The sequence below is a fragment of the Bos indicus x Bos taurus genome, chromosome 25 (assembly GCF_003369695.1).
Source record: "Bos indicus x Bos taurus breed Angus x Brahman F1 hybrid chromosome 25, Bos_hybrid_MaternalHap_v2.0, whole genome shotgun sequence".
In the NCBI taxonomy this organism is placed as follows: Eukaryota; Metazoa; Chordata; class Mammalia; order Artiodactyla; family Bovidae; genus Bos; species Bos indicus x Bos taurus.
The window spans coordinates 14,636,957-14,649,597 of NC_040100.1; the positions used below are offsets into that span (position 1 = coordinate 14,636,957).

A 12,641-nucleotide genomic window follows, 5' to 3' on the forward strand; every position below is an offset into this window, starting at 1 on the left:
TAATTGCAAGGATCATTTATAGGGACTTCTGATGGTCCAATGGTTAAGACTCTGCCTTCCAGTGCAAGGGACACAGGTTCGATCCCTGGTTGGGGAACTAAGGTCCTGACCTCAGGGTGTGACCAGAACTTAAAATCGTTTCTAAGACTGAATTCATTTCTACTGCTTTTTCGAAATATAACACTGCAGTATAAGAATGAGGGCAGCACAACTTCCACAGGTAACTTCTACATTTATTTTATACCAAAAAAGTTATGTGCAACAAATAAACATTCTTACATATTTACATTTGTTTTTTACCAGTTAGCAAAACTGTGTCCTAAACCTCTGATAAAGAATATTTCTATCTATATTAAAGGGGAAATCTGCCCAGTGAACTCCATTTTAAATGAATGTTTACTCTGGAGCTTAAAGCACTAGTAATAAATATTTTTTGATGGAACATACTATACAGATCATACACCTAATACTTAGGCCATGCTTAATACAGTTTTATAACAAAACATTTTACCTTTTCTGGGCTAATATGTTAAAAAAAAAGTTTAACCAAGTCGCCTGGACTCCCACCCCCATCCCTTGATTTATTGAAGGGTAGTTCTCACAAATTAGGACTCGTAAGTGCTGCCTAAAATACATAAAGAGCAGTGTTTCACCAGAACTTGCCCGTTGGGGAAAAAATACAGAAAAATACACGAGGACGAAGGCTGAATATTAGGTATTCTTTCCCAAATAGGTTACCAAAAATGAGAGTGGGTTTCTTGCTGGCAGTTGTCCAGTACTGACGTTCAGGGTAAGATCTGTCAGCAGTTACTGGTCTCAAGCTTTGCTGGATACAACTTTGTACTTCTGCTGATAGTCTTAAATGAAGTCTAAGAAAACTAAAGCCAACTCACAGTTTTAATTTCATTGTAGTCTTGGTCCTGTATTCTACATAGGAGCTCCAAAGATCTCTTGTATCAAATGAGAGATCTTTGTCTCTCTGAATGAAAATAATCAATGCTATCAACATCTTTAAAAGTCATGGATTTAAGGAGGGGTGACATACACCCAGGGCACACAGCTAGTTAAATCTGACACTTCACCAGAAGTTGATCCTCAACTGATAGCAACTAGCTGCAATGAAAAAAAAAATGAAATGAAACCCTTCAAACCACTGAGCTTTCCTAAAATTTATCATGTAACCACGACTTCTCTTATTTCTTCAAATGATAGGACTGTCAAGTAAATAAGAGGCTTCATCTGTTACAAATCATTTTGAAAACTGAGTAGCAGAAATTCACATTTTCCCCCACCTGTTCTTCAACACTGGTAGCTAATAATGTTGCAATGTTTAAATATTCAGTCTGAAGTAATCTTACTAACCCTCAGACTTTTAACAGGGGGTTTTCCCCTTCTTCTAGGGTAGAACTGATGTAGAGGGAAGCCTAAATTCTTCCCAGGGAAAAATAACAAATCACATACACCAGCATTGGGGTTCTTTGCTTAGAGAGATGGGCATCACCATGTGGTTATTTCAGGCAGCACATGTTCATCCCTCAGTGAGAAGGACATGAATTCTGGGGTTGTAGGAATGTGGCAACAATTTTTCTACAACTGCAACAGTGGTGTCCCCAAGGCTTAGAAAAGCAAAGGAAAAACTTGAAGGGTCCGGCTGAACACCCTGATGTTTTCTCACAAAAGAACTGCAGGCGTTCGCAAGAACGCAACATTGAGACAAGCTTTAACTCTACTCCGCTGACAGAGGAGGGCAAAGAACAATTTTAAATGGGGACACAAGGAACTTGTTTAGCACAACCAGAGTTTATATATATATATACCATGATGTCATCACGGTGAAGCCGTCTCCAGACTAGTGGAGAAAAGAGAAGCAGTGAACTGCTGATCTGCTGGGTAGAGGGGAAGCTCTGCTGCCAGACGAGCTCATCGTGCAGTTCTCCAGAGAACTCATTTCTCCATAAATACCAGACATCTAATCAACACTTTCTAGAGTTCTTTAGAGAAACAAGAACAATACATACATAATAAAACAGACATTGAAATATTCACATTCATGGGAAAAAACATAAGCCTGGATGAAATCAGAACTAAGATATCTCTTACAAAACTAGTTTAAACTGGTTAAAAGTACATTACAATGCAATTTGATACCTGCCTTGGGCTAGAAGAGTACACTGCATCAATTATGACAGTTGGTTGGAAACTGCTGGACAGCTGATGACTCTACACGTTATGGTTTACAGAGCAGAGCCTGTCCCCTCCCTACAAAAGAAGGCAGAACACTCAGTAGTTACCAGTTTCTTCTTAACGTAATGATGAACAGAAATAGAAGCAAAAACATGGCGACTCCTTCTCAATCTAAGGAATGAAAAGACCACACAGAACCTTTCTATAGAATGCAAGTTTCCTACTTCATGCTGAGAAAGGAAGGAAGGACACTTCTGCCCAAGTTCAACACACAAAATATTTGGTTTGAGATTTAAGACAGAAGGCACTTTGAACATTCTGATAGAAGATGTTAACCAGAGAAACATACTGTCACTGTTTCATTTGGGTTTATTCAAATCTCTTTCAAAGACTCTGCATTGGGGTAGTTATTAGAAAGAGTACTATGTTCACCTTGAGATACTTCTCCCTTTAGTACTCCTCCCAGTTAAGCCAATTGAGCAGCATGTCAGCCCTAAAGTTTACGAATCTAATATCTGACTCTAAAACAAACTAGATGTCCGGTTAGTTAGTGAAGAAAGAAACAGGAGAAACATATGGAGCTACCCAAGAGTAATCCTACTCTGGAGTGACTGGGGCTTATACTGATGATTTTCCAAGCCAATACTGTTTGGTTGACTGGCACTAATGTGAAGGAAAATTATCTGCATGAAAATTCACCTGTTGTAAGACACTATGAAATGCCATAGTACTATTTCCAGCTTTTTGCCAGAGAAATCTACCCATTTGCCCACCTTTAGTGTCCTGAAGGCCTTGAAAGTCTGGTCACATGACTCACACTGTAAGTTTCTAATTGATCCAGTTCTATGACTAGGTACAAGATTGACTTGAATGTCCAAATTTAGTTTCTTCCTTTCAAAGGAAGGAGATGAAAGGGAACCAGTCACCCTATTATTTTTGCTGTCAGTGCTGGACCCACAGCTGCCAGTCCTTTCCACAAGATGCTCTGTGTGGACTTAGTATTTTCACTACATCTTCAGTCAGCATTGAGCTGATTGTTCCTCATTGCTACACTCCAACTAAGCTGTACAGCAAGTTTCTACAGGGCTGGATCCAATATCTCTACCTTTATTTACAAATATCACATAAATGGATTCTAGTTGAATCTACATGTTTAAATCCATCGGCTAAAAAACATATTACATATTGTAAACATGGCAATATTGAATACAGTATCTATTCTAAAATATTTTCATGTCATGATCACATTTGTTATACCTGAAATTGAATTTATACACATTAGAGAATTACTAGCAATGGTTGCTCACTTTACAACTGAGGGGAAGGGGCTAGGGCTACATTTTACCATTTCAGAAACATCTCCAAAGTAAAGTTAAAGCTTGTCTTTGATTGGCTTGGTATATCCTTTGTATCCATATTTAAAATGAAGATTGACACAGAAAATAGCTAGAGCCCCTTCTAATTTATAGGATTTTAAAAAATCAGTTTAAGATTCTTAGGGAAAGTGTCTGTTGTGAAGAATAATAATAATAATAATTAAAAAAAAAACAAAAAAAAAACCCCAAACTGCTGCAAAATAAACTTAATGGAAAAAGGGACTTCAGACTGTCAGTTAAAGAGTTCATCAGGCGGTCAGTCCTGCTTGGGCTGCAGTTGCCGTTTCCAGGCTTCGTTCAAGTAAACTAGTCGTTTGTAGTTGATGATAAGAAGAATGAAGTTCAGCACATATGTGATGACGCAGATGATGCAAAACTCCTTCAGCACAAAGTACAGGATGTAGGCCAGGTACAAAGACCCCACTACGGACATGATGGAGGATGTCATGAGGATTAAAGCTGCAACCGCACTCGCTGTCAGGCCTGCAAGAGGAACGGACACTGGCTCAGTCAGACCTTGACACTGGAGAACAAGCTTCCCAGTTCAAAGGGAACATTTTGTGATTTGCTTCAGGGTTGGAACACTGATCTTAAGACAAAACACTGAAATTTGAGGACAAGACCTACAGGTCTATTTTCTTAAGTTTTCTAGCTGCAGTGTTGTTGTTTTTTTGTATTGGAGTATGGCTGATTAACAATGTTGTGATGTTGTGATAGTTTCCGGTGAACAGCGAAGGGACTCAGCCATACATATACACGTATCCATTCTCTCCCAAGGGCTTCCCTGGTGGCTCAGTGGTAAAGAATCCACCTGTCAATGCAGGAGACATGGGTTTGATCCCTGGATTAGGAAGATCCCCTGGAGCAGAAATGGCAACCTACTCCAGTATTCTTGCTTGGGAAATCCCGCAGACAGAGGAGCCTGGCGACCTACAGTCCATGGGGTTGCAAAAGAGTCAGATATGACTTAGTCACTAAACAACAACAATATTCTTCCCCAAACTCCCATCCTGTCCAGGCTGCCACATAACACTGAGCAGAGTTCCCTGTGCTATATAGTAGGTCTTTGTTGGTCATCCACTTAAAATATAGCAATGTGTACATGTCCATCCCATAGCTGCACTGTTTTTGACTGGTAAATATTCTGGATGAAATATTATATATTTCATAAACTAGCCTTAGCTAAGGCATGTAAAGAAAATATGCACTTTTGCAATCACATTATGCAATGAAGCAGATTTGTAAAACTGACAGCCCTACCTCCTGTAATGAATAAAGTAATGAGAGGAGGAGAAAAAAGTAATGTGAGGACCACAACCTTCTCTTCCAAGCAGGACACATTTGGTGAGACCATCCAGACAGACCCTTTTCACTATAGGCAGGCTCCCCACCTGTGGAAAGTAAAATTTGCTTTCCTGTGTTCAGATCAAATTTATCAAAAATCCCATAATGGGAGATGATTACATCAACATGCTGTTGAAGGGAAAAAAAAATCATGATAAACATTTCAGAAAGGGCTCACCCTGGGACATAAGGAAAACCACATTTGGCCAGTTGGCCACATGTGGGTCAAACCAGATGGAGACAACCTGAGTTCTCAACACAAAGACTAGCCTGAACTCTTGATGCTATCATCTGACATCTTCACATGTTTGGTTTTGTAATTTCCTGTAGCCAACAGTATTGAGAACATGTGCACTTATTTTTAAGGACAAGAGAGCAGAGCATATTAAACTACCTACCCTCCTACCCAACAACTAATGGATAAGGATCACAGAAACAGATACAAATAAATAAGTGGTAGTGGTTTGAAGAGGTTAATTAAGGAGCTGAGATCACACTGCCAGTACAATGAGAAGTTGCATCTGGGCTGTAGCCTAGCCATGGGAACCGACTTGCCTAGAGACCACTTAAGAGAGTACATGTTTTTTGAAGAAATCATTTTTTTTTTTTAAAGCAGAGGAGTATTTATTAATTTATGTATTTGACCATACTGTGCGGCATGTGGGATCTTAGTTCCCTGACCAGGGACTGAACTTGCGTCCCCTGCATTGGGAATACAGAGTGTTAACTACTGGACAGCCAGAGACATCCCTGACGCTTTAACAAGGCTCTTTCCACACTAAGATACTGTTGGATTACTTATGCCACCTGCTTTTGTAAATAAGGATTTATCGTACCCCAGCCACACTCATTCATGTATGTAATGCCCGTGACTGCTTTGGCACTAGAGTGGCAGAGCTGAGTAGCTGTGATAGTCAGCAAAGCCTAAATGATTTCCTATCTGGCCCTTTACTAAAAAACAAAGTTGGCTGACCTCATTTATGCGAATATCTCAAACTTCAAAAATGAATGCTGGCACCTTAATTTTTATCTAAGAAAGTTAATTTCAAAATGATATAGGCAAGTTATTTGCACTCTCTGTACAACTCTTTTCCTTAACTGTAAAAGTGGGACAATAATCATGACTGCCTCTTAAGACTGTTGTGCAGATTTAAAGACCTAATAGGACGGGATTTCCCCGGCGGTCCAGTGGTTAGGACTCAGGACTTTCACTGTGGTGGCCTAGGTTCAATTCCTGGTTGGGGAACTAAGCTGCACAGCGCTGCCAAAAAAAAAAAAAGGCTCTATCTTGAACAACTTAGAAGGGAGTGAACCTGATATGCTCTGGAAAACCACGTTTGGGGAGTTCAAATGTGCCTCTAGTGGTAAAGACACAAACACTAAAAATGCATGTGAATGCCTAAAATGTGACTAGAAAAAATATATATGATACACATGATTTTAAATGAAATTAACAAATTAAATATTACAAAATTTGGGAGCTGTTCAAGCCCATCTCCCAAAATTAACATAGTCAGAAGCTTTTCTTAGGTTATTTTATTGTGAACTTATACTTTATATTCTTCTTTAGAAATCCAAACAAAACAATTAAATGAAATAAAAGGTGAAAGTCTCAACCCTGCACATATATAAACATATACTTATCCTCTATTTATTATACCACAATTTGCCTTTTTTTTTAATTGCTAAACTAGGTTTTGATCTTCCAGGGTTTGTAGACCTACTTTTCCCTTTAATGGCTACATAGTATTTTTTAGCATGCTTGTAACCTATTCAATCCTTACAAGCTACTTCTAATTTTTTGCTATTTTAAACTGAACTGCTATGAATATCCTTGTGTGTGTTTTTTTATTTCTGCAGGATATACAGATACGGAAGGGGGCAAACTTGATAAGGCTATTAAGAAAAATTTAGGTGCACAGCTTGCCTTGGAATAAATCTATTGTTGCTAGAAAGAAGACCTGCCAGATAACAGGATAAAATATTAACAATTGAAATGCAAGGACAAAGATGGATGAATTTAACTCTGAAACTATAAAACCTTCTATATAATCAAAATTCACAAAATCAATATTTCTAAAACAAGAATAAAGAATGAGTAAAATGTTTGTAACAAATATGAAATGTACTGTTATCAGGATCCCAATAACTGGCAATAAAAGGAAATTAAAATACTATAAAATTAAAAATAAAATTAATATGGCTATTAATATGTAACTACTGAATTAGAAATTTTATAGAAAAAAAAATGAGGATGGTTGAAGCTTTGGGAAAACCTGACAACTGAGGGAAAATCAGTTTGTTTCTACCTATTAAAATCCATACCCCACAAAAATCTATGTTTGTTGACTCATTCATCCTACATTTAGATATTTGTTTTGCAGAAATAATTCAAAGAGAAAAGGAAATATGAGAAGAGGACTTTAAACAAAGTTAATCACTGTAGTATTATTTAGAACATTAAAAAATCTGAAGCCTGATATCCACAACAGCAAAGCACTTAAGAGGATAGACAGTGTAAGAGAGCTCACATAAAATTAAGTAAAAAAAGTAAGGAACAATGGCAACAGTGGCTATACAAAGGTGATGGAATTATGACTGAATATCATTTAGCATTAATGTTTTCTCAATGCATAATATTTTAAAATAGCTACAGAGTATACAAAATAACAAGGAAACAAGGTTTCCAAGGCAAACTGTTTGGAGTAATAATTTCCCTGAATGGGACTCGTTTTTCTGAGCATCCTGGGATGCTCCTATCCCTGATTAAATACCAACAGATACCAAGTTCAGGCTGAGTGTCATCAAAATCTTAGTGAACCAAGTTTTCACAACACAAAAATGTGTTACAAACTAGTGGTTCTACCACCAACATCTGCTTTTTACTTACTGTAAAGACACATCAGGACAAAGAGACAAAGTACTAAATGAAATATAACAAAACAAACTTATTTATGTATTGCTGTATAAATACTTACCAAGTAATAACTGTAGTATATAAAATATAAGTCCAAAGATACTGTTTGGCTGGTTTAATACACCATCTTTTCCAAAAATGGAACCCAAAAGACCAAATCCTCGACCCCATCTGTAAAATAAAGAAAACCAGTAACCCTATATTTGAGTTTTCTTCTTTTTAAAAAAGGAGAACTATCTGAGCATTTCCTGCCCACATACTCATCTGAATCTCTAAATTGCCAGTTTCTATATAGTCTCTTTTCCAAAAGGTTGAACAAAGTGTTGTTTTTCTGATAGCATTAGTATTTGCAGAGGAAGGGCTCTTTGAATTTTAAGCCAGGGTCTCTTTGAAGCAGCACCACTGACATTCTGGGCTAAATAATTCTTTGTGGTGGAGAGCTGTTCAGTGGGGGGCATTACACGGTATTTGGAGGTCCCTGGCCTCTACACCCACCTCTCCACCAGCTGCGCCTACCAAAAATGTCTTCAGCCATTGCCAAATGTCCCTGGGGGCAAAATCACCCCCAGTTGAAAGTCACTGATGTAAGCTGTCCTATTTCTTCACTCAAAGTACGTAGAATGAAGTTTTTCCTGACCCAGGACATGCATGAGGAGACATATCCTGGGAACATTATCTTTAAATGTAGACTATCCAAAACTAAAGTTTTTCCTAGAATCTTACCTCACAAGTAAAAAGTTGATGCATTATTTGCCCCATCAGTTTTTATTTTAGTTTAACTGAAAATTTTACATTTGACTTTCCATTTTCAGAATTTTATTTTCTTATTAAAAATGTATTAAATTCTGATTTAATAAAATTTGATACAAATAGTAGACTAACACTTACTTTGGATAAAAACCTTTAATGACAACTTTAACCCTTGTCAACTCCAAATGGGCACTTGCCATCTACCTCTACAAGGATTAAATCATGTGCTGCTGCAGCTGTTGATTTTCAGTACCCCACAGGACAGGTTTTCAGATAGTCAGATATGTTCAGGAGCTGATTTCATGAGCCCAATTTTTCTACCTCCTCATATCTAGAAGAGCACTAAAATCTTTCGTAGTGACAACTGCTGCTCCTGACTAGAAGATACCTGCAAGAAAATACGTGCTTGACTGCATGTACTGCCCCCAACCAAGGTCATGTTCCCCTGCTGATCTGAAATGCTGTCTGCCGGGCTACAGTCCTCACTTTGCCCCAAGTAAAACTTAACTTGCAACTCTCACGTTGTGCATTTTTTAAAGTCAGCACTCTGAATGGAAGTGCTTTATAAAATACCAAAAAGAAAGTGTTTTCAGTCTGTAGCAAAGTGCTCAATAAAACCTAAACTTCAGTTCTGAAGACAAACTACCTGAAGATAAGGATAAATGAATGATTCTTTATTAGTTGCATGACTTCAGTAGTCCAAGAAATAGTGAATCTCTTCATAATGACGAGGGTGGGAGATAGTATGACCCCAATTTTACAAATAAGTGAACACCATGAAGATTGTTGTTGTACAGTTATTTCATTTAGGGAGAAGTAATGGACAGGTAAATGACCAGGTTATCTTCAGAAATGAGCTATTAACAGGAAAACTGAGAAGGGGGGTTATTTTAGATCAGAACTTTGGAAAAATTTACACTGCATACCAGAGGATTTTGTTAAAATGCAGATTTTATTTCAGCAGGTCTGTGATGCATTTCCAAACAAAACAAAGTGTTCCCACGTGATGCTTATGCTTCTGGTCTGAGGACCACTCTCAGCACCACTGCTTTACATGGAGAAGGGGTGGAAGGAGCTACTATATAACTAGATGGTCAGGGGAGGCCTTTTTCAGGAATTCCTGAATGAGGAGAAGCAGCCATTCTCAGGAGCAATGGCAAGTATGAGGGCCTGGAGGCAGGCAAGAGCTCAGAGTGTGTGAAAGGCCATCCAGCTGACTCTGAGGAGGGAGAGTGACAAGAAGATAAGGCACCATCCCATCACTTATGTAGCTTACAGCCTTGTCTGTGGGCCATGATGAAGACTTTCAATTCTAGTCTAACTGCCATGGGAAGCCACTCGGCGGCTTTTGAACAGGAGAGTAATAGAAACTTTATAATGATCACTCTTGACTATGGTGTCAAGAACAAACTGCAGGAGGGCAGGGACAAACTATGCAATCAAACTCTGGAGCCCTCTGCATCTGAAGTAGGAATTCAAATGTAAATCATCAACCTTGGCACTGGAAATAACTGCGCATACTGCCAAAATTATCATAAGTAAACAATTTTTATTCTAAGCATTGGTCTGTGCTTAGAATTAATACTAACTGTCCACATATGATCCTGTGGATATGTTCCTCGAAAACAATGCAGTAATTCACAGAATGAATATACTATTTCATCCAAGGAATATATGCATAAGGTTTAAAAATCAAATAACACTGGAATTCTTATAAAACAAAATCAAGGTATTTCCTACTCCAGCCCTCTCTACACTCAGCTCTGATCCCCAGAGGCAACCACTTTGATACCTTTTAATTATTTTCCCCTTTTATTTCCACATTTCTAAAGTATATCTTTACATTGCTATTTCTTGATTTATCAATTCTAAATGCTATCTTTTGACAGTCTAATATGGCAGAGCAGAAAGCTGCTTAAACAAAAACATTTAAACACGGACAGCTTCAAATGTACATACACAAAGTGAACAGAGCTGGGTAGTAACCTCACGTCCCTATCGTGTAGCTTTGAAAACTGTGCCTTTCTTGTTTTATTGCCACCTTTACCCACTAACCACTTGATTATTTTTAATTTTTTAAGGTAAAATATATATAAACGCACAAATCTTAACTGTACAATTTTGATCAATACGAATACCTGAGTAACCCTGGGATAAAAATTGTAATCATGGTATAGCAATTCTGCAGTGTGAAGTAATTCTAGTAGTGTGAAGCAAAAAAGGTTTTTTTTACCTTTCATTAAAAAAAACAAAAACCACCTCAACACTCTATAGAGTGCTTCCATCTCCCAAATTAAATTGTTAGCCCCTTTCCAGAAACCTGTTCTCCTCTCTGCCCACGAGCAAGAAAAAGTGACTGCCTAGGCTTGTAGGAATCCAGCCTCGGAACCTTAGTTAGATCTCTGGTCTCCTGGATTGCAGTGCTGTGCTCTTTCCTTTATCCTACATAACATTATAAAATGCGATTACCGGGACTTCCGTGGTGATCCAGTGACTAAGTCTCCATGCTCCCAATACAGGGGGCCCAGGTTCCATACCTGATCAGGGAACTAGATCTCACATGCTATAACTAAAGATCCCTGGAGAAAGAAATGACAACTCACTCCAGATTCTTTCCTGGAGAATCCCTCGGGCAGAGGAGCTTGGTGGGCTACAGTCCACGGGGTTGCAAAGAGTTGGACATGACTGAGCACACATACAAATACAATTAATAATGCTGAATATAGCTTAATACTGGAAAAGGAAATGGCAACCCACTCCAGTGTTCTTGCCTGGAGAATCCCAGGGACGGCGGGGCCTGGTGGGCTGCCGTCTATGGGGTCGCACAGAGTCGGACACGACTGAAGTGACTTAGCATAGCTTAATACATTTTGATAAAGCTGATGTAATAACTGTTAGCAAGTCAAGTAACTAGCAAAGTAGACTGGCAATATGTGAGATTATTTTCCTTGGAAAGGTAAGAACAGATTTTTATTAAAGACACTACGCTGCACAATTGCAAAGGATGGTGTGAGTCATTAAAAACCCTTAGTGAATCTTCTTCTCAAGTTGGAACATTTGAAAACACTATAGTTTTCTCCCACTTCTAAAAGTTATACAAAAGTGTATGTGCTACTTTACACTTGGCTTTGTCTTAGTTTCTAACCATCTTCTTCTTGTCCCATCTGTATTCAAAATTCTATTATACCACTTATCTGCAGAGTTGCCCCAAGTACCTTACGGAACAAGGTGGGATGCGATATTAACCGACTGAGCAAAAAAAATGTTTTCTGAAAGTACTAGTTATACAGCTGTTCATTTTGCTTCAGTAGATAACATAAAAGAAGAGATTATGCAATTGATAACTCCTCTTTAATCTCTGATTCTAAAAAAAGGTTCATCTTTGACCCAAATAGTAAGTTCCTTGAACATTTTGTATTTGGGTTCAAAACAACCAATACCATTCCCTAAGCTATGATAAGAAACTGCTGAAAGGTTTTTAAACACTCCTAGTTTTGCCAGAAACAACAACTCTTAAAACCAATTGCTCTCCAACCTGGGTATCCTCAGTCACTGAGGAGAAATCTAAGACATTATTTGCCTCCTTCATTATCATTCTCTCACAAGTGTATAGGGGAGTTTTCCAAAGGCTACATGCAGATCTCAGGACCTTATGTGAGAATCAACAGTCTTACCTTACAGCAGACATTAAAGAGACTTGCGATAAGAGAAACTATGCAAGTCTTTCCACTATCGTGTGTGTGCGTGTGTGGGGTAGGGGGGAGTTATTATTCATAATATTTTGTTAACATATAATGGGTTTATTATATTTCAATGAATGGATGCATATTTAAATAATTTCTCAGTTTGTAATTTCTCATACAGTAAATACCAAAATACCAAATACAGATATAACCCACATAAGGCCTTTTAGGGGTATTCAATAATTATTAAAAGTATAAAGGGGTTCTCCTATCAAAAAGTTTGAAAATCACTGCTTTTGACCAGTTCACCCCCCAAAAAAACCCCAAATCACAAGTCAGACAAAATTTTATAAACTGGGATGAGATAAAGTAGAATTAGAACAAACA

General features: G+C 38.0%; 1 protein-coding gene across 1 annotated transcript in view; it reads right to left on the reverse strand.

The window, feature by feature from the left end:
• Positions 1–212: 212 nt before the first annotated feature.
• The window catches only part of VKORC1L1 (vitamin K epoxide reductase complex subunit 1 like 1), a 59,542-nt gene continuing 47,113 nt past the window's right edge, over positions 213–12,641 (reverse strand). The window contains exons 2-3 of the mRNA XM_027527836.1: positions 7,883–7,992; positions 213–4,043 (exon numbers count right to left, since the gene is read on the reverse strand). Of these exons, the coding sequence (XP_027383637.1) occupies positions 3,817–4,043; positions 7,883–7,992 (337 nt within the window). The 3' untranslated portion in view covers positions 213–3,816. The remainder of the gene's footprint in view (positions 4,044–7,882; positions 7,993–12,641) is intronic.